This window comes from Centrocercus urophasianus, unplaced genomic scaffold (assembly GCF_019232065.1).
Source record: "Centrocercus urophasianus isolate 14NV4802_14NV808 unplaced genomic scaffold, USGS_Curo_1.0 seq_29, whole genome shotgun sequence".
In the NCBI taxonomy this organism is placed as follows: Eukaryota; Metazoa; Chordata; class Aves; order Galliformes; family Phasianidae; genus Centrocercus; species Centrocercus urophasianus.
This window is the reverse complement of record NW_024884855.1, coordinates 9,230,666-9,253,029: the sequence shown is the minus strand read 5'-3', so window position 1 is coordinate 9,253,029 and position 22,364 is coordinate 9,230,666. Positions and strand designations below refer to the sequence as shown.

The 22,364-nt window shown below is 48.4% G+C and overlaps 1 protein-coding gene across 4 annotated transcripts in view; it reads right to left on the bottom strand.

The window, feature by feature from the left end:
* RNF216 (ring finger protein 216) overlaps positions 1-22,364 on the bottom strand; it is a 62,842-nt gene that overhangs the window by 29,073 nt on the left and 11,405 nt on the right. For 3 of the 4 annotated variants that reach the window (XM_042827910.1, XM_042827908.1, XM_042827909.1), the window contains 10 exons: positions 21,329-21,405; positions 19,565-19,621; positions 17,711-17,813; positions 16,927-17,091; positions 15,755-15,869; positions 15,337-15,476; positions 14,612-14,662; positions 13,446-13,583; positions 12,294-12,442; positions 11,788-11,866 (listed from right to left, as the gene is read on the bottom strand). In XM_042827910.1, coding sequence (XP_042683844.1) covers positions 11,788-11,866; positions 12,294-12,442; positions 13,446-13,583; positions 14,612-14,662; positions 15,337-15,476; positions 15,755-15,869; positions 16,927-17,091; positions 17,711-17,813; positions 19,565-19,621; positions 21,329-21,405 — 1,074 coding nt within the window. The remainder of the gene's footprint in view (positions 1-11,787; positions 11,867-12,293; positions 12,443-13,445; positions 13,584-14,611; positions 14,663-15,336; positions 15,477-15,754; positions 15,870-16,926; positions 17,092-17,710; positions 17,814-19,564; positions 19,622-21,328; positions 21,406-22,364) is intronic. The other variant, XM_042827911.1, reaches the window with a different exon arrangement.

Sequence of the window (22,364 nt, the reverse complement as noted above, 5' to 3'; positions counted from 1 at the left end):
TCCAACAGAAAAAGGAAGTCAAAGCAGCCCCTTTTAAATAAGAATAAATAGAGCAATAAAGCATTATCTTGTTGGCAAAAAACAGGTTACAGCATTCGGCTTTACGGGAAGTCAGTTGGTGGGGCTGGAAGGCAGACTTCTCACTGTCTAGAAAAATGCTGCTCTTTACTTTTTTGGTTTTTTTTTTTTAATACAAGATTTGTTTTTAAAAGCTGTAGGATCTTAAAACGGTGCCAAGTGTGCTTTGTTTCTGACCTCTCACTGCTTCCCTGTGTGCCCTGGGAGGTCCCAGCAGCCGAAACCTGACTGATGCCATCTCCCCATTTATATCTCAGCTGCCCTCCTGCCACATCCCAATGGTCAGACCCACAGACCTGTGGGGATGGCAGAGGCAGTGCCCTCCCAGCACTCAGATGAAAACCCTCCCTAAGCCTCCCATCCCCTATTTGCCCCTTTTAAAGCTGCTGTGAGGCAGCTGAGCAGCTAATGGGTGGTTGCAGGCGCAGGGCTGGCTGCAGGATGCAGCTCCCCCCACCTCGTATTTCAGCACTGATTTATGACAAGTGGACTCACGTTTCCATTAACTGCAGCTCTCTTGTTTGACCCCTCTGCTTCGAGAGGCGGACTCGGCATTAAACTCCCATCAGCTTTCAGTCCTGCTGACCTCAGCCCCAAAACACGCAGTGATGTTTTACATCAGCCCAGCACATTCCATTAATGCTCCCCCAGCTCAGGACCAGCAGCTGCTCTGCTCGCACCGGCAGGGGCACAGACACCATTAAGCATCACCTCTGCTCCAAAACCCAGCCTGCAGTTACTGGCTGTGGCTGGAGGTTTCCAAGGCCAGGCTGGATGGGCTCTGGGTAAGCCTGATCTGGCTGAGGGCATTCAGCCCACAGCAAGGGTTGGGGGCGAATGATCTTTGAGGTCCCTTCCAACCATTCTAGCATCCCAGGATTCTTACTGGGGAAGCCCAAAAGCTCTTAAATACCTCTTCATGTAGGGGCTGCTCTCTTGGCACTGCCATGTACCAGCTGCTCACAGTGGGTTCCCCCACCACCTCAAGGAGGTGCTGCTATAAAAATCCCAAATGTTTTTAAAGAATCACAGCATCATTATGGTTGGAAAGCACCACTGAAAACACCAAGTCCAACTGTCAACCCATCCCCACCATGACACCAAACCACGTCCCTCAGTGCCACGTCTGGAACACCTCCAGGGAACCCCCACTCCCCAGCAGCAGTGCCAGTGCCTGAACACCCTTTCTGAGAAGACATCTTTCCTAGCAGCCAACCTTTGGCAGCTTACACCTCCAAAAGGAGCTAAGCTGTGGCAGAACTCCCATTACATGTTACTCCCTTTGTTCCAGCATTAGATGTGCATTAAATTAACCCCAACTCAACCCCACTGGTGGTGACTGCAGCGGCAGCTATTAGGGTGGGAAGAGAAAACACTTGTATGCACTCAGCCTCCTGTAACACGCTGGGGATGAGTGACACAATTTGCAGAAACCCTCCAAGGTGGCAGCAGCTCTCAGATCAGCCAATTCCATCACCAAGTTCAAACACTGACTTAAAGCGTTTTCTCATCTAATCCCCTTTCAACCAAAGATGAGAAAAATGAGCAGAAGAGGAAGAAGCTGGCACAGAGTGAGATGATTCAAATCGCTCCTTTCCAGTTCCTCAATTCACCTGTTAGGGGGCTGCCATAGCTGGGAATTTCAGTCTCTGGAGCAATCAAAGGAAATTAAATTCAAGGAATGAGGCTTTATGCACTCAAAGCTTCATTAACCCCATCACCTTTTAATTAAATACGTGAGCATGAAATTTTGGGTAGAGGAAGCATTTGCCTTCCTGACACTGCTCAATTTTAAAGGCAAGTCAGTACTCACCTCCTACAGAAGAACACTGGGGTCGCAAACTTTGGACCTCTCCAGCTCCACAACAGTTATATTAAAAACGTGCTAGGAATTACTGGCACGGAGCGCAGCCCCACCACCTGAACCATGAACCAGGATCCAACCCTACGTGTCGGTTCATCTCGGAGAAAAATAAAGTTGGCCAGCCCCATCAAGGGAGATGCTTCAGGTTGGGAGGGACCTTAAAGATCATCCAGCTCCAACCGTGGGCTGGCTGCCCCCCACCAGGCTGCCTACAGCCCAGCCATGGCCTCGGGCAGCTCCAGGGATGGGCATCCACTGCGCTGGGAGCAGAGCCAGCGCCTCACCGCCCTCTGAGCGAAGGATTTCTTCCTAACATCCAACCTAAATTTTCCCTCTTCCAGTCTACAGCCACGTCCAGCAAGACCAGAGCCATGGAGAAGGAAGCAATATGAAATCCCCTCCCTGGTCTCCAAGTGGCTCTGAAAGGAGCTTGCCACCTTATGCTGGCTGCCTTGCCAAGCCATGCACCTCACGCCCATCACCAGGTGAGCTTATACACTCCCCCCACATGTGGGCAGAGGCAACAGTAATAGATCAGACTTCAACTGTTTGCCTTTTTCCCCCTTCTCTTTTTTTTAAAGCATCTTTTGGGGAAGAGGAACTGCCTTCTTTTGCCAGCACACACTGCTTGTATCTGCATTTTAGTGCTGACCTACGTATTTCAGCTCTTTTAACTGTTTCAGAGAGGACAGCAATGAAAGCAAGCATTTGAAGAGATTGCTTTCTTCAAAACCATCACATTCCATAACAGCCACACATCGTGCAGCCTGTGACACTTCCCTTTCCACGTGCACCCCATGACACACAAACATGTGCAGCAATGCCTCCAAGGGATGCCACAGCCCTGAGCCGACGCTCTGCCCAATGGAGTGAAAAAGCACAGCCCCATTAACCAGCAGCAGGACGGACAGGCAATTCCTTATGCTTACAGCAGCCCGTTATTTGCAGGTTAATTGCTGCACATCCAAAATAATGTTCTCGTTCTGATTTCATAGCAGCCATATTCTTTTATATGGAGCATGGAGAGCTGCTTGCTGCTGTAGGATGCCCTTGGTACTACCAAGGACAATTTCAATGCATCGAGCGTGACAGGCTCTTGCTGAATGTGAAAATAAAACATCACTTACGCTTCCTCAGCCTTTGACACCAACAGAAGGGGCTTCATGCTGCAGCCCTGCCAACAAAGAGCACACGGATGCTGTGGTGCTTGAAGCGTTCCCAGCACAACACAGCTCTGGAAATCTCAGCTCTGCAAACCCTTTGCTGTGTGCAAGATGGTCCCCTCAAGTGCACGTAGCAGAGGAGTGAGGAGGACACATGGTGAGCACACACGGGTGTGCTGCAGCCAAGGGAGGCTGTTTCCAATGCAAACCTGCACACACATGGAGTTCTGCTCTGCACTCCTGATACTATCATTTTACAATGACAGTATTTCCCAACCCAGTTTCTATCTTGTTCCACATTCCTCTGCTCCATGTAGTAATTAGTAATGCCAGCGTTCTGGCTGGATTGCTACAGCTCCATTAATAATGCAGGAGTAGTAAGGGAGAGAGAAGAAGAAAAGAGGCTTGAAGGTTAAAAGCAATAAGAGAATGCATTCTGGGGGGCAGCAGAAGGGAGGGAGGAGGAAGAGGAGTGACAGCCTCCTGAGATTATCAGCTGCATACCTCCAAACCTACCATTCCTTTCAGGTGGAAACACTGGGTGAGTCAGTCATGCCTAACTAGGAGATAACACGTGAACGCCAAATGACACACCGAGGAGATTTCTACTAAAGGAGAAGAAACCTTGTGTTTCACCTTCCCTTTCCCCTGGCAGCAATGCTGCCTCACCACTTGCTGTCTGCATTTCTCCGTTACTCACCATTCCAAAGCCAGAGGCTCTGGGCAGCCACTGATGACACGCAGTGACGTTTCACCTCTCTGAGGGCGCTCTGCAGACATCAGCCCATCTCTGCCCACTCACTGACAGACCTTCAGTGCCCACAGTCGCACTGCTCGCGGTGCACCTTCACCCTGTGGCTCTGCTGAAGCTTTTTATCTCATGTGCTCCGGACCTGAAATAGGTGCTGGATAGTGGTAGACAAGCCAGCATCCCCTCCTGCTTCTAAAGGCAGGGACTCTCTTGCAACACAGGGGGCAACTCCCCCAACAGCAATGGCTCCGTCCCCATAAGGCAGCAAATGAAGCTGTCTTCCACTGGCTCAGCTGGAAGCTGCTCCCCACCTACACACAGCACAGAAATACAAGAAAGCTCTGTATCTGGTATTGATTCCTCAGCTGTTCATGCTGAGTGAAAGCGGGCCACAGAGGCTGCATTGCCTACTGCATGCCAGGCATCCTGCAGCTCATCTGGGGCTCGTTCTGCTCCAGCTCAGAACAGCAGCCTCTTCTGAAGGGCAGTGCAAGCTGCAGTTTTCTTGAGGATTTGCACACTAACTTAAAGGTCATTCAGCAGGACTGACCAGCCATGCCATTTCTCCCCCAGTGTTTGGCATTTCCACTTCCCTTAGTGCCAGGCCTCTTGTTAGTATGTCTGAAACAAAACAACACAGGTGCTGCTCCCATTAGCTGAGGCTGGAATCACATCGTTCTTCCCATGCATCCACGTATATCAGTTACTACTTCTCATCAGTACAGCTCTCTCTTTCAGCTCAGAGAATTATCTGCCAATCCTCCAGCTCAAAGGACTGCCCAGGAGGATGGAATGCCAGCAGGCTTATTGGGATGAGCTCATGAAAGAGGGGCAAAGAAGGAAAAGGCTGAAAAGATCAGCTTCAGAGCTGCATGGCTTTGTCAAAGAGCCCATTCAAGTATCACTTCCTCTGCAGGGAGGAAGTGAGAAGGGCTGGAGGTCCTCTGACACAGCCAGCTTCCCCTCCATGACAATGATATAAAAGGGACCAGTGTTTGAAAAAAGAGGAAAGCAGGCCAGCCCTGAGCATGCTGTGACCAAATTAGGAAACAAACTCAATTGACAGCCTCCAAAATGGACATCAGCTGCAGCAGCACTGCGCTAGCCCAGGAAGTCTGATGACTGTGTCATCTGCTGAAACCTGTTTATGTGCAAACAGAAAGGAGAAGCAAAACATTTCCTCATGCTGCATAGCTCAGGCTATGGCATCTGGGTGCTCTGGCCCCAAGGAAGAGGCAATCATTCAGCCACCCTGCCACAGAGCTATGCAAAACCTCTGCTGCTGACTCATGGCCCTCCAAAGATTACTCTGCCCTGGAAGCACTACAGTACAGGACAAGGTGTGTGCAGAAAGTCTTGTTTCTGTTGGATTGGTATTTTCTTTTTTTTGTTGTTGTTTTTAGTGGTTAGCTGAAGCAGATGAAGCTGAGGTTAGAGATCAGTGATTACTATGAGAGGAATGTGAGGGGGAGGAAAGAGAGACGAAAGATGCAGCATTTTGAGTAAGGTCAGAACAATGTTTTTAAATTGGCTTTGAGAACAGCCTTTTTCCATCCCCTCCAACCTCCATTTCACCACAGCAGCAAAATGCTGATGCATCCACTGCGATGCTCTGCAAACACAGGTAGCACCACGCAGGTTCTCACCCCAAACTCACCCCTGCTTTTGTAAGCGGCACTGGGGAGGGCACCTCCCCAGGAGATGGACTCGATGAGCCTTGTGGGTCCCTTCCAACTCCGGATATTCTATGCCCTGTCCTAAGCTGACCCCGCAGACCCAGGGCAGCTCAGCACCACTGCTACCTGCTGTGACACAAGAGGCCAGGTTACTTCATGCTTAAAAATCAAACCAACCGAGCAACCCGAGCGCTCTGCTCCGTACAGAGGTTTAGGGTTTCTCCCTGTTAGCGATCAGCTTACACTACTCCCTCTCTTCTTGTTGTTCCGCTTTGTGCTGACCTCTTTCAAAGGAACCAGGAGACAAAGGCCAAGTTCACAGCTCTGGCAGCGGGTCCCTGGGCCCTGCTCTGCCCCAAGCACAGTCTGCAGGTGGGGGCAGCCCCAGCTGGTTGGCCATGGGGCAGCTTGACATCTGCCATATTCTCACCTAAACGAGGGGCAAACAGGGCTGTGGGAAAGGGGTGAGATGCTGCCAGGTGCCATTATACAGCCAAGCTGAAGTTCCCAACCTACACAAAGCCAAGTGCAGCCTGTTACCTCTGGCACTTTCCTTGGAGAAGGAATAAGGCTGTGAAGGAGAACAGCAGTGCCTCTTACGGACCTGGATGAGGTACTCACTGGCCAGGAAACAGCAGCAGAATTGTCTTTTCCCTGAATGGATATTGCTATATAAGGCAGAAACGAAGCACAGGAGTAAGCTTTGTTGCTTGAAATTGCACTGACTTACGCAGTCTATTTTTAAGAGACCACTTTGAGTTCTTGCTTTCAGCAGCTCTTTTCTTTGTCTCCTTTAAGAAATAGATACCCATTTACACTGACCTCTTTCTCAAGTCCACTTTCAAGTGGGGCTTTGCCCTCTCCTCTGTCAGACCCATTTATCACATGAAGCATTTCCAGATATTGCTGCATAAACAGACCTGACCTTGTAAGAGCAGCAGCACCTGAGCTCCCATGGTGGAACCTTCCAGGTGAACTGCTGGCACAGCACCTGCAGCCCACTGGCACGCATCCCAAAGGATGGTAGCAGGGATACAGACAAGGCAAGGACTGTCTCGGGTTCAGGAGACAACTTGGGTGCTGTTTCTTTCCCTAGAGGCTCCCTTTAGGGCAGGGGACAGCTGCTAATGCAGCAAGCAGGCATGCACCATGATGCTGGAAAGCAGCAAGAGCCCTGAGCACACAGCTTCCCCTGCAGCCCCCTACAAGGGAAGGGCACGGCCCAGCACAAGGCTTGGGATGAGGAGATCTCCTGATTCTCAGCACTCCCCACGCAACTTTGACCCTGCACACCCCGATGGGACGAAACACGTGGTCGGGCACGCGCACGCTTCCTGAGCAGGACTGTACTTTTAAGGCTTTGCTGCATCAGGAGCAGCCTCCTGTTATCTACCTTCCTTTAGGACTTGGCAACGAGGTCTGACAGGGCGTTACCTGCCGCCTGCAATCACCTCAGCACCCTCAATCACCTTCGGCCTCGGTCTCTCCCTCTTGCCCATCCCTTTGGGAAGAGATACGGAGATGACGGGCGCTCCCACCGCAGCACTGCTGCCGATAGCATCGCCGCTCGCCCTGCAGGGCTCCTGCTGATGGCTTTCAGTGTCCTTTTATGGAAGAAAAATGAATCGCCTGCCCAGCCACGAGTGCCTTCGAGCCGAGATGACAGACGGAAAGTTGCCATTTGTTGTGGTTTTGGCAGTGAGCGAGCAGAGCGCGTTCCCATGCGCGGCGCTCATTTAAAAAGGGCGCAGCAGAGGCACTGAGCTGGAGGAGAAAGCTGGGAGCTGCAGAGCTGTGGGTTTCCAGGCATGCGGAGCTGAGGGGGAGGATGGAAGAGTCCTGAAAAGGGCCCTGAGCTTTCTGCTGGATCACACAAGCTGGGGATGGGCTTCCAGGCAAAGGCACACGCAGGCGTGAGCGCTCCATTCCCAAATCCCGCCAGTAAAAGCAGCAGCAACACCATGCTTCCATTTCTCCCCCATCTCCACAAATTCTGCTGAACCACATTCACACAGACAGGGGAGGAGGGGAAGTTAAACACAGGAGATGGGCCCTAAGGTCACTGCCACCAGGAAGAAGTGACAGGGGTTTGCCATAAACAAATGCCATCGTCAGCTCTGCTCTGCACTAAAGCTGCAGGGCTACGCCATCAGCGACAAGCAAATCCAACCAACCAGGCTTCAACCAGGCACTGCAGACAGTAGTGATCAAAATGGCTGAACAGAGAGTGAAACAGGACCAGGGGGCCTCTGAAATGTTTGCAGCGCCATCAGGAAGCAGAATGAGACAGCAGACTCCTAACAGTGGGGAAAACATGTTGCAAAGCAAGGAGAACCAAGTAATTCTCCACATGCAAATCCTACTCTGAGGCATTTGGGACAAGCTCAGTTGCCCCATAACACACCTGTAGCTGGATCCTAGGTGGCAGGGGTTGCCTTGTTTTGTGACTCTGGATGAGGCACAGCTGTGTGCCTCGTTATTGCAACAGGTAGAGAGATCACAGAGCCTACAGCACACCCCATTAGCTGCTTTTGTAACCTTAGATCTGTTTTGCCATTTCTTATTTCAGCAAGAAATGCTGCTCCCACTGAAGTCACTGAGAACCATACAATGTGACTTATTAGCATGGGCTGTGGATGCAGCGTTAGCACCCTGCTAAGAAAAGCCATGTTCAGACACAGCTTGCTAGGCAGAGCTCCATACAAGCTTAAACCTGTCTCACTCCTAGCAGAAAATGAAGGTGAAGACCAGCTGGATGCATCTGCTCCTAGCCAGCACCTTGCACTCAATCCTGAGAAACACCAGCAGCTTGAAAATAAGTCCTTAAAACATCACTCCTCTGTTCCACAAATTAAAAGCGCACACAAAGACTGCTGTGCTCAGAGAGCCCAAGCCAGAGACACAGAGCTGATGGCAGGGATCCATCCCACATCTCCACTGACACCCACATCTCCAGCACAGCAGTGGGGACACCCAGCAGGCAAACTCGTTCCCTAAGCACCACCTCATTAGCAGGATGCAATGCAGAGCCCTGAGAACAGGAGAGGCAGCTGCCCCATCCCAGAGCAATGCAATTTAACACTGCAGCCATGTGTAATCGCCTCTTTGCATCCAGTCAGCAGACAACTTGGTTCAAATTAGCAAAAATCCTAAGGCACACAAAGGAGTTCTAAGGGAAAGTGCTGGAAATGCAAGTCCTTGTGATGCGGCTGTAGGCTTCAGCTTCAGGTTTTGAGCTCTCCAGCACCCAGAGGGCCAGCACTGCTTCATGCACACACAATTTCCATGGCAACAGCAGCTCTCACCTCTCCATCTCTGGCTGGCTGAAAGCCCTGCAGTGCTTTGTGCTGAGACTGCAAAGAGGGGGGAGCCCTTCCCAGGCCACAGCAAGGCACTGGGATGGCAGCGAGCAGCTGGGAACAAAAGCTTTGCCTTCCTGGACAATACAGGACGTTGGGAGGAGGGAGGCAGAGCAGAAGTAAAGGGTTTCCTTTCCTGGTGGGAAACAGAACTTTTCCCATTGTGCAGAAGCGCACGCTCACTTCCCAGCGCTTCGGAAGTCAGCAAGCAACTCGTATCCCCCGTGGTTTTACCCAACTGCCAGCTTTGCTATGTCGGAATGCAGGGAGGAGAAACACGCATGGTTAGCAATGAGAAATTCAGGGTAAGATGGAGGCTGACCAAACTGGCCAGCAAGCCTGCTGCTGCCGGGAACCTGCTCAGTGCACAAAGCCCTTCTGGGAACAGAGGGGCACTGAGCAAAACCTCAAAGCTCCAACAGGCCCTCGTGTCAGCTTGCTGAGTGACAGCTGCCTCCCTCCCTCCCACCCCAGCTCAGACAAACACAGTAGGTTTTATTCTTGGGTAGCTGGGGCAACAGCTCTCCTCGACTCATTAAGCTTCTCCTCCAGCCTGCAGTTAGCAATATTAAGATTCAAGCCCTGGCCACCTCAGAAAGAGCTCAACTTCCCCCGGCACAGCTGGAGCCTCAGCAGCCTCAGCAGATGGCATGGGCTCATCTGCATGCATCCATGGACACCCACTGAGCTACAGACAGCGACCAGCAGCTCTGCCCATGGCTGAGGTTCTAACAGCTGAGTTCTGGTTCCTGCGAGGTGCCAGCGGGTCAGACTACAGGAGATGTAGGTGTGATGCACAGGGATGCACAACCTCTGCATGCCTACAGATCTTCCTCTGTTAAGCCCAACCCATGTTCAGCCAGGAGTGCTTCCAGCTGGTTTCCATCACTTATTTTACAGCGCATCCATATCTGGCCCAAACACCCCATGCAAGATGTAAAGGAAAGCCAGAGCACGAACACAAACTCTCCAAGCAAGATGAAGGATCCAGGTGATAGAGCACAGAAACACAACAGGACCACCACCTGGTCCCCTTCTCCCCACCCTGTAAAAGCCTGGATGTTTCCAGAGGCACCTTCTGACCTTTTGCTTTCTGTACCTCCCCTCGCTGTAGGTTCAGCTGTGCAAATGCAGCCCTTCCAACCAGAGAGGGACTCCTTCCAGGATCAGTCATCACCACCCCAGAGTCTGCCAGAGGCACTGCTAGTAAAGCCAATGCATCCTCTCCAACCTCTGCAGAGTTCCCATAGAGGAAAGGGATAATCTAGCCCTTTCCTCCCTGAAGGCAACGGTTTCCTGCGAGCAAGAGCATTAACTTAAATTCCTCATACTGGAAAGAGACAAGATAGCAGGGAATGAGAAGAATCACCAAAGTTGCTGCTATGAGACAACACCACATCCTGCTGTCCCTATTCTTCATCCTTGCCTTCAAATCCTAAAGTCGTTCAGACTTCTAAGAAGAGCTCTAAGCTACTCAGCAGATTTTCAGCTAATGAATCAACACAAGCTGTCCAGGAAACCAGGAATCCAGCCCACTGGAATGCTGCAACCCCAGGGCAGGGGGAGGGGAATGGACAAGCAGCATCATTCCCAGCATAGGAAGGAAATGAAACAGCAAACCAGAAGGAAAGGAACATTTCAGCACCGACCTCTTATCACAGTTTCTGTGCCACTCTACACATTTTAGGGGAAAAAAAAAAAAAAAAAAGCATTCAAAAAAAATTTTTTTTGCACATTTGGAACGTTTGTGTTTCTCGAGGCTGAATTCCGCTCTGTGCTGCTGACACACACACATTTTGAAGACAGCTTGGGTTTTGCAAAAACAGATTTAAAACAAAACAAAACAAGGAAAGCGGAGTTGAACACGAATCGACAGTGCCACCTAGTGCCCTGCACAGCTCCTCCCTGCATTTCTTCCCAAACTGAAGGTGGAGGTGGGCACTAGCAAAACCAACCCGGATATCAGACCCCTCCTCAAGAAAGCAAACTTCACTGCTGGCAACTTCAGTCTCTACAGACGACAGAATTTGGCTTTCTCTTGCTTTCCCAGCACAGGCCAACAGCCATACTGCTTACAAGAGCCCAACACTACAGCAGCTACAAGCCTAAGTCCAAAGCACCCACAAACTCTGCTGCAGGAGTATGCAGCTCTGTGAGCACAGCACGTGATTTAAGCGTAGTGGTTAACAGCACACATGCTGCCTTGTAGCTTTGTGACAAACACCAATAGTGCATTGGCCACCAGATGTGTGCAGGGCTCTGCTTATGTTGAGGAAACTGAGAAGCAGTTTTTACACTTCTATTTTTCCCTAGAACAGACAGTGCAGAAGCACAGCAGCCAGTTTTCCCCCATTGGACCCTATGATTCTTCTTTTATGGCTATTAGCAAGCTTTAGGAAGAGCACAACGATTTTCTGCCCTTTGAATTGACTTCTTCAGACAAGTTTCTGACCATTCCAATCAAACCTGTATTCAAGTGACAGCATAACAGAAAAAGGTAAGATGTTAAGAATAGTTTGTATAGGCTTGTTTCAGCTCATTCTCCAGAAGTTTCATTAGACAAAGTATTACAATTTGCCTTTCAAACACCTGGCTCCCTGCTCACTTAAAACATTTCTGTATATGCAAGACAGCATCCTAAGGTTTTGTAGAAGCTTTTGTAGCCAACATCTTTCAAGCCTGCCACATGAAAGGGATTCTGTTGTCTGTATCAACAGTACCCTGAATACATCTCTCCAGACACACAGAACATCAGCAGGATCCAACAAATACCTTGACTGCTGCTCCATGCAGCCACACGAGACCTCAGCTCAGCTGAGGCTGCAAAGCACGAGCTGTGCTCAGCTCTGCACCAAGCACTCCAGAAGAGACCCAGTGGCAAATGTCACTCAGTTACCTTTCTGCAGCGGGGATTAGGGCAGCTGAACCTCTTCACATCGTTGTCCAGTAGAGCTGGGAAGTTACAGAAGGGACACCTGCAGCCCAAAATAAGAGGCTATTAATGCACGGTGCCAACAGTGGATTTAGTCAAAAAGCTCTGTGGTGCTTAACAGTGCTGCCAAGCAAATGCCTGCTGCAAGGATATGCTGACTGCTGTTCCTTTCCTCATATTTCTTCGATCACTTCCCTGTTTGCAATCAAAATGTCATATACTCAGCACTACTTTAGACTGTATGATATAGAGGATCAGCAAAGAGTTTGCAAGCGAGTCTTAAGGGAGACAGCTGTATTGAGCTTTAATCTGCTCCCAGCCAAAGGCAGGCCAACCTGAGTAAAAACAGCCTGGCAGGCAGGAGCCTGAAATAGCAATGCAGCTCCGTCCCACAGCTGACACATATTTAGGGGCTTGGGGAACTCTTTAACACCAGTTTGATCAGTTTGCACCTCGCACTGGGCACTGACCTGACAAGCTCATCTGCACAGGCAGCAGCCACCTCCTCCTCGGCTTTCCGCTCGTAGTATTTACACAGGATGGTTTCTGGAAGCACCTTCTCCAGCTCGCTGGTGGGGAACGAACACGTGCAACTGCCTTCCATGCAGCTGAGCTCTGACTGCGGGTGGAAAAGAGCTCAGTCTCAGTATGATGCTAGTGTCAAACCAGTCAGTGCTTGGAACATCCCACATAAACCAGAGCAGAGCCGTGCTTAGAGATAAACAGATAATCAGCAAGTGACTGCCAGAAAGCAGGCTTACTATGACAAGAACGTGGCTGGTTCATCAAATGGATCAGAACTCAAAACATGTATTGGACATGAAGATGCTTGCTGATAGGTTGGATCACAGTCCACAAGCACCAAATTCACCGTGACCTCAAGGCAGCCCGTTATTTCTGCACGTGTTTGTGACCAACGTGTTACGTTCCTGGCAATACGGTCATAGAAAATACAGCTACGTTCACATGTAACAGAGATCCCAGAGTACCAAAGTACCCTGCAGTCCAATTATTATACCCAGCACAGTGTACACTTCAGAGCAGGTAATAATTCACATACAGCTCAGCTAGATATCAGGATACTGCTAACTGCTCCCTTACCAACTCTGGATCAACTCTGGCAACTGTCCCAGGAACAGCAGCATTCGTGACACTGTTGTTGGTAGCACCATTGAGGAAACAGCCCCCAAATTAAGCTGGGGTCACAAGGAAGTGATGAAGGACAAGTATTTTTAGCTAGGAAGGGACTGGCCAAGTCAGAGATGACACCACATCATGCAGATACCACTGGTTCATTAAGTAGGGAATCAGAACCAGATGAGTTCAAGTTATTGTTACTATGAATGCTGTAGAAAGTTCTCCTAATGATCCATTTCAATTTGTTCAGCATGAAGCACACAAGATGGAGGTCAACAAACTAAAACCTCACAACCCAAACCCCATTGGAAAGTTGCTAATGGTGAGGTTGACTCATTGGATTGGCATTTCAAGACAGCTCTGATCAAATACTTCTCAGGGAGTGTGGCTACATCTGGTTTAAGCTACAAAACTATGCAAACAGCAACGTGATCACCAAACAGCAATTTATCCATTTTCCCTTTGTCCAGTTGGGAAATTCTTACCTTCCCAGAGCCAAAGACTGCCTCCTGAGCATATTTAATTAGGCACTCCTTGCAGAACAAGTGACCATCTGCACACTGAGTTAGCTCTTCAAAAGCAAACTCCCCATAACAACAGCGGCACTCTATCATCTGACCATCCTGCAACACAACAGAAATATTAGCAACAGCAAGAAACAAATAGGAATCAATAGCTATAGCAACATACCAACACAGTGCTGCAAATAAACACCCCGTGACATGAGTATGTACAACTGCAAGCTACAAACAGGGACAACATTAATTAGGAGGAGGAGCCACAGTTACACACCATTCCATCAGATATCCTGCTCAGCGGTCAGAATCCACTAAGCAAAACCAGAAACTCAGTTTTAAGTAACTTAATACCCACACGTCCGGTTTGGCAGATTCCAAAAAGCCAAAGAACACATGGTGTTTTAGTAATTCTGAGCTCACAGGCGTACAAGCATCTTGAGCTGGGGAAGCTGTGACTGCAGAGAAGCAACAGAGCACACACACCATTCGCGCGGGGAAAAGCAAGCTTCAAATCTGCTGCCCTCTAAAGGAACAGCCACCCAGCTGCCTGCAGTTACCCTGCCTCGGCCTCCTCACCACAGCTGTGAGCGTGTGCCCACTTATTGAAACGTCCAGTACCTCCTGTGAAGTCTGAAGAGAAGCGGCAATTGCGAAAGAAAAAGCAATCCAAAGCAACAGAACCTATCTCAAACTTTCCTCCACCCAAAAGGGGAAGCCCCATTTTCAGGTTTTTAAAGAGCCCATGCTGCAAAGGAGAAAGGCCTTCCTGCTGGCAGAGCTCCAAGAACAACAGCAAATCTGCTTCGAAGTCTCAAACAGCCTAACATCAGTAGCAAGAGCGAGCCTGGTGCGATTCCATTGCAGTGTTTGTTCTGGCCAGTAAAGATACAAGCAGTAGCTGACTGAATTACTGCAGATCATTATGTGCATCAATACTGTCTTGCTGGACTCAGCTCGTCTACCTCATCCAAAAGCCAGCCAACACACACTGTGCAGGTTTTGCCAGCTCAGCAAAAGCAGCACAGTGCAAATGCAGTAGTTCTCCCCTCCAGAAGCCAGGAAATTCTGAAGTGCTATGTGCAGAACAGCACCTATGTGTGAGCTGACCTCAAGGGATCACGTGATATACTGACCTTCTGATACTGTTCCTCATTCATCTGCAGAGCAAGGAGAAAGTCTGCATGCTGTAAAAGAGACGTGCATCTTTATTTACAGAATACATAAAGCAGTTTTCCAGCCTCTACACCCATTTACATTATCTCAAGATTTACAGCCCACCACAAAAGGCACACTGTCTGCTCACAACATCACTCAGCCCATCCCTCCAGTCCATTAAGATATTTATGATTCAGCTAAAACAGACAGGGGGAAGGCAAAGGCAGCAAGAACAAAGAACCAAATTCTACATTATGAGGGGCTGCCCTTTCATGTCCCTACGGGCAGAGATCCACTTGATGGGCCTCTCCAGCAGAAGCCCCAAGGAATATTATCATTGCTTTTAAAAGGAGGCACAAACCATCTGCTTAGGAGAAGCTGATCTTTAAGAAGCTACTTCAGAAAGGACTGTATGTGCAGAAAGGTGAATTCTCTCTGGAAGACAACACAGCAGCAGGTGTTGCAGGGTTCTGCTTTGAAAGACACAGACCTCAGTAAGGGAAGAGATGTTCTGGAGCCTGGAGTGCCAAGCTCTGCAAGGCAGTGAACAAGCAGACTGCCTGGCAGCAGAGAGGTCAGTGTAGTGAGTTACTCAAAGTTCTGTTCAGTGTTTGAGTCTCAGTAAGAGGCAGATTTCCACGTCCAGGGCAAAGAGCTCTGCAGCCATCTGCACCACCAAGCCAAAGCAGTTCCTACCACTCACCTCTGCCATCTCTTTAACTTTTTGCTCATAGAATTCCTGCTCCAGCAGCACTGGTGGGAGAAGTGAGAGCCTGTCATAGGACCTCCAGTGCCGCCTCTTATTCTCCAGAAAGAACATCCGCTTCTCAATCTTCACATCACCTAAACCAGAGTTACAGACACCATGAAGCAGGACAGAGCAGCAAGAACAAAGCTCAAATCCTTCCTCCTCTACACACCTCCAGCTACACAACTTCAAAACCTCCCTGTACCGAGCAGATGTGCTAACGAAGAACATTCCAAAACAGGTAGCAGACAGTGACAGAAACATTGCTGTTTTGGGAACATATCCCCTTTCAAGGACGGTCCTTTCTAGTGTAAGCCAGTTCTGCTTACCACAGTCATGCAGAGGGGCACAATACACACTGCTTGTTATTTACCTTGCTCAAATTTGAAATCTATATATGAATACTGATTCATTTCTTTTCTCCTTTTTCGTTTCCCACTGGTTTCCGGAGACAGCTCCTGCCATTTTTTGATGGCATCTGAAAAGGCCTGAAAACAAAACAAAAAACAACATGCAGATTTAAGTCCCTTCTGTTCTCCAGGAGAAAGCAGCAGCACACAGCTCAAATCAAAGCACTGTACAAACAGTGCACAGGACTGAACTAAAACAGGAAAGCCAGGCAACACAGAGGCACGCAGATCTCTTCCCTTTGTCCACTTTGCTGCTTTATGTACTCATAAAGCAATCGTTCCATTACAACAACGCAGCCACCAGGCAGAGCTGAATGGAAGCTTGCACTGCCTCAGCTATTAACACTAATACAGCTGCTGTCCACACTGACGCAGAGCTGATCTTTTTTCCTTTAAATTGAATTCCTCTTCTGAAGGTCTACAGTTAGAACCTGGCTTTGTTCAATTCAAGCACTCAGTGCTCAATCAAATGAAGAGGAACAGTGCTTTTAGCTGCAGTCAAGTACTGAAAGGGTAGAGAGAGAAGCTCAAGCAAGAGAAGCGTATCAAAAACACATCCAGTCACAAGCTTGCAACTATATTCATATTTAGCCTGGTGATACTCCGGAACAAATTTCTTTGCAGTTCCATTACTGTGAAAACTTCTTCAAAGAATGTAATGATTCATTTCATAAGTCATAATTGTAAGAAACAGGGCAGTGAGGCTTGGCCTTCTCCTCAGTTACATGCTGTCACTTACAAACTAGTAACAGCAGTTGAGTTAAATGTTTTAAGACTTGGCTAAATGTCTTGGTTTTATTGGCAATTACACCCCACTTCCGCAAAGTACAGGAGTACCTTTGAGTTTAATGCATCACTTATCATAAACTAGCCACCGTTTCATCAATTATTCTGTCACAGAAAAGTAAAAGCTTCCTGCAGCATTCTATCTGGCTGATGAGTTTTGCAAGAGTCTACCAAGCAAAGACTTCTTGAAAGGAAAGGAGGATGATTAAAACAAAAAACCCACAGAGAAACCCCACGTAACCACACATCCAGAGGAGCAAGTGGCAAAATAAGGCTAAAAGACATCACACTGCTCCCCACAGGCAGCACAGGTAACCCTGGGAAAGACAACAGACTCGAACAGGAGAACCTTTCGTGTGATTGCATAGTGTCCCTTGAGTTCATGTAGTGCCCACTTAATGTCCTGGCTGCTCAGCATCTTGAAGTCTGCCATGAGAAGGTCAGCTGCCTGAATAAAGCACCGCTGATCGAGCGGGGCAAGCTTGGAGAAGTCAAAGTAGTCCACTTTAGGCACCTGAGGAGGAAATGCAAAAGATGAGAGAGGATATAAAAAGACTTGCTACACATACACACACATCTCAAGTACTCTCACAAGATAGGAGCCTTCTGCAGGACCTCCCCAAACTGTGGCACCCTGTTCTGAGCACACATCTAAGCAGCAGCTGGGAGGACAACATGGACGTGAAGGTGCACGCTGTGCTCCTGGCAGGACACAAGACAAGCAGCTTAAAGCTACTGTGTGCATCAAGTAGGGAGACTTGCACTTAAGAGGCTGAAAAGCAACGCGTCAGGGTCACACAAAACAGTCCTCAGGCCAAAGCACTTCAAGTGACAGAATGACCAAGAATTCCTACAATAGATGTCACAGCGGGTGGCTGACAGGCAGGCAAGCCCGAGGGGCCTGCTGAGGGCACAAAGCAGACAAGAGGCAGCTGTGCAACAGCAAAACAAGAGTCTTGAAGTCATCTTGCAAGCAGCTATTGCTATTAACCACCACCTGAATTGCACCTAGAGGCCTAACAAAGCATGGCTCAACAAGGAGCTCTGCAAGCAAACACAGAACCACACGCCCCACGCTCACTTCATGTTGGACAGGCTGGAGGTGTGCTGTAGATGAGGGTATTCTCACTTGCCTTTGTCTCATCTTGGCTGGCAAGCAGGCTGCTGGTGGGATTTAAAACCATCCTGCCTTCCTTCTTTGGGTAATCTGGGTTTTCCAGAAGGAAGTTACAAAGTCTGGAAAGAAAACTATAGTTAGTTCAGGTTTGGGGAGCTCAGGCTCATTCCTCACTGGTACAATTGTTAGCATCCTCTAACAGAGGACGGGCAGGCAAGCCACAGCCTGCCCTGTGAAACCAAGAGAGGCCTCAGGCTGGAACAGATTGAAAATAAATGACTGAAAATTAAGCAAAGAATTATCAGTTGCATGAGAGCAGAAGGGAAAGCAAATAGAATGTCTTTCAGCAATTCCATGTGCCTACACGGAGCTCATACAGGTCAGCTACTCATCAACATAAAGCTCCACGCAGGGGGAAAATCAGGCTTGATTCCCACCCACAGGCACACATGTGAGCAACACCTCCTTGGGCTACGTGACTCCATCCTGCACCACTGCAAGTGGAGGAGTGCTCACGTTCTGCTGGGAGGAAACACTGTGAAGACTGCTCAAAAAGGAACAACTGCAGCACAGCAGCATTAACTGAGACAGCTGACATCCACCACGCCACACACAGCTATGGAAAAACAAGCACACAAATCCCTGTAACAACTGCAATAGGCTGAGGTCTTCCTGGTCAGAAGATTACTGAATCAAATTTTAATGAAAGCCTCCGGTCTTTAACTACTTTCCCATAAGAGCAGAGGCAGAAACAAGCTTAAAATTGTTTGCATCAGATACGTACTGCAAACACAGCTCTCATTGTCACGGAGCCTGAAGTCACAGTGGCATTGTCCAAGTGACACTGCAAACTGCTATAAGTGGGAGCAGCATTCAGAAAATGATCACTAAAAATAGCTGGCAAGTGACATCCCAGACAAACTGCTGCGTGCCCGAGGTCCTGCTGCAAACAATTGTAACTCTGTCAGGCAAATTTAGCTGAACTGAGCATTTCAGCTCCGGAAACCCTCCAGCAAGTGGTTTCGGAATACCCCACTGCTGAGATCCACACCCACTGCAGACAGCCCTGCCAAGGGGCTCTCAGCCTCTCCTGCTTGTCCTCAGCCCCTCTTGGCTGGGCCAAGGAACTCACCCTGGTCCTCAGTTTCCCCCGCTGCAGAACAACATCATTCTGGAAAGAGCTATGAGGAGCAATTAACATTCATAAAACTGTTTGAATAAGAAGGTGCTAGGTTGCAGCAAAGACAAAACTGCTGCTAATTTACATTCCCAATGTCAGAAATAGTCCCTAATTAAGAAATTTGAACCGGCATTCAGAATTAACCCGCTATCGAGGCACCATTTCTTCAGCCCTGTGTTCACATTCAAAGCAGAGGCATTGCTTTCTGTTCAACCAGGTATTGACATCTTGAGCCAGGAGCCCCTGGCCAAGCTGAAGGCTTCTTGCACACAAAAGCTGAATGGACGACACCCAGCTGGGAGCAGCTCTCACATCTTCCACATCAGCTGGAAGTTTGAAGACCATCCTATTAGAAAACAACAAAACATCCTGACGCTGAAGAAGTTTAATAGCTTCCATCTCCCTGCTTTTGTAAAAGATAACTGTTCTAATCCAGTGAAACAAACCACAAGGAGCTCAAACGCGAGGGCCTCAGCTGCAGCACGGTGCATTTGAGCTCTCCTGCCTTCTGGTGCTTTGAAAATCTCAAGATGTTAACCCTCAGCATCCAACAATGAGTTAAGTGGGTCCCAGCACACACACACACACACACATTTGTGGCACTGCTCTGTAATATCTGCACCCCAGGACACAGAGCCAGCTAAAAGCCTCATCTCTGGCCAAACCCAGCCACCCCCAGTTATTATATACCTCGAGCCTGATTCAGCTTGACACGCCGTGGAGATCAAAGAGCCCCTGCCAGCAAGGCTGCCCAGTGCCACGACCCATTTGTTCCGATACAAAAGACACGGTGACAATTCAAAAGACAGTTTGGTTAAAGGAATAAAAATATGGGGAGGAAATCTTTATCATCCAGTAACTCCGCCACGCGCCGCTGAGCAGACACTGTGGGCAGCCTGCAGGGCAGCCTGTAAGCACCTTTTCATCTCCCTGGCTCTGCAGCACACAATAGCAGAGAAGACATTCCGGGAGCAAAAAGGGAAGGAACGCATTAAGACTTACAGAAGGCGGGATTTAATTCCACCAGGCTTCACTAAATCCCTGCAGGATACAAGAACGGGTTTTGCACACAATCCCTGAGAGGGTCCTGCAGCCACACACCTAAATTCAACGGCCCAACTGCCCTAGGGATGAGTGTTGTGTGCCTCCTGCACTTCCAACACAGCCACCCACTGCCAAGTGCCCAGCGCAGGCACCTGAGAGCTTCTTGTGCTCAGCACGTCTCTGCTGCAGGGAAAGCACTTCCAGAAAAGGAGAAGAGCTGCAACCTGATCATTTCCTAACCAAGCAGCGTTTCTCCCAAGGCATGATTTCACAACACAGGTAAAGGGATAAGAAATCTAAGCATGATTCCATTAATTGGGCTTAGCTCCTTGCCACTCATTTACACCCAGTAAGCCTCACATACTTGAATACTGCTAACTACGGTTCCGATGCTAAAGGCATCAGATCCACACAAGATACAGTGAATCCTATGGCAACCAACACCTATTCTTCATTTTGGTCATGTAATAACTACACTGAAAGTGATTCAGTGACAGTTACAGAGAGAAGAGTGGGGCCACCCAACGTCAGCCATCATTTACCCCACGCTGCCCTTCCCCTGAGCTTCTGGTGCCAACACACACAATCTCTCACTCTTCAGCTGCAAAGCTTTACTCACCAGGGTGGGGAGATGTTGTAACTTATCAACAAGGTAAAGGACTTGTTTTAGTCTTTTGATTCTAGCGTGACTCTCAGAGATACCAAAAACATTTCTTAACAAGGAGCCTGGAGTTGCTGGTACAGGCAGCAAACCTTGGGGTGATTTCTCATTGCTTTTACTTCCCTCCTTGGCTCATATTTCTGCTCAATTTGACCAAAATCTGTCCATCAGCAGACACCTGGAATAAATCCTACTAGTCCTCAAATGTGTTTATCTGCAAAAGGTGGTTTGAGAGGAACTCAAATGATACCAACTGCTACTCAAGGGGATAAAAACCAACTTCATGGCATCAAATGAAGAAGTTCAGACCAGTGTCAGTTTTTATCTGGAAGAAGGCAGGAAGAGGCAGGAAATTAAGTAGGAAATTGATTCATACAATTCAAAATTTACCAACTCACCTCTGAGCTATGTTCTACAGAAGCCAACCCCTATTTCTGACACTCATCTCTAACAAGTCTGGTAACAGGAAGAGATGATATGTAATAGCTTTAAATCTCCAAATAACTAGTTAACGGAACATGCAAATTATCTTAAAAAGCAAAGCTGCAGCATGATGCCAGAATCATACAGGCTTTAAGAATAGCTCTATTACACATTTAAAAAGGAAATCCATGCTTTTTGGCACTACCAGCATAGTGCTGACTCCCAGCCTGGATACACTCAACAGCATTATTAGCAGGAAGGAAATGGAAGTGTGACTGCAGCCAAGCTGCTTTATGGTACACCCCAGCTCTCTGATCCATACTTACACGTTTAAGTCATAGCAGTCCTTGATGCTGATTAGCTCTTCAATATATTCCTTCCTCACATCTGGAAATCTCGCTTCCTACAGTAGGAAAAGCTAAGGGTTATACAGGTATTGGAGGAGCTGCACAGCACAACCTTGCAACAGCACCAGAGACAGAGATAAATGCATGGGTAGTTATCTAGCATGCTCCTGAAATGAGGTCTAAAATGGGATCCAAGAGACTGATTATATTCATACAGCCTGGATACTGCAAGCTGCTGGCTCTCCTGGCTCCACAGGAGAACTAATAGCTCTTTTTTACGTGAGCACAGGTAGTGGTGTGAGTGCCTGGCCTTACGAGTGTGCAGGGTGGATGGAAAGAGGAGAGGCACACGGGTACAAACTACAACGTGAGCAAAGTTAATATATACCCCCCAGATGGAAGATAAAGGGTTCTGACCTTGTGTGCTGGAACACATTCCAAAGCAAGAGGGAAATGAAACCATACACAGACTCTTGACGAGAGCAGAGCAGACAACAAACCTTTACTGGCATCAGCCATGTAGCCAAGAGCCCTTTAGTGCTCTCTCATTGGGTTTCCACATGGTATTGCAATTGGTTGCACCAGAGGGTACTTGGCTTTGCAAAACTGAACTGGTCAGGGTTGTGAAGCAACCTGATCAATGTAACTGTAACAAGTATGTACTCATCCTTCTCTTAGAGCAGGTCAGCAGTCACCAAGGTCTTACTCTGAAAAGTGAGTGCTGATAGTGTGCTACTTGGAGAGTAACACTATTTTCTCAGTCTTGGTTTCCCCAGATTAAATTAACATACAGTAAGATGCAACAGAGTCATAAAAGATAAGAAATAAAAAACATTAAAAAAAAATAATCCATAAAGTATCAAAAGAGAGCCTTTCTGCCTAGCAGGCAGTGTGATGACTGTATGCCAGAGGAGAGGGGAACCACCAGATGCAAAGCATCACCAAGCACTGTTTCCTGCTGTTTTTGTAATGCTCACCATGCTGCCCAAGCTAAACATACCACAGGGATGGAGAA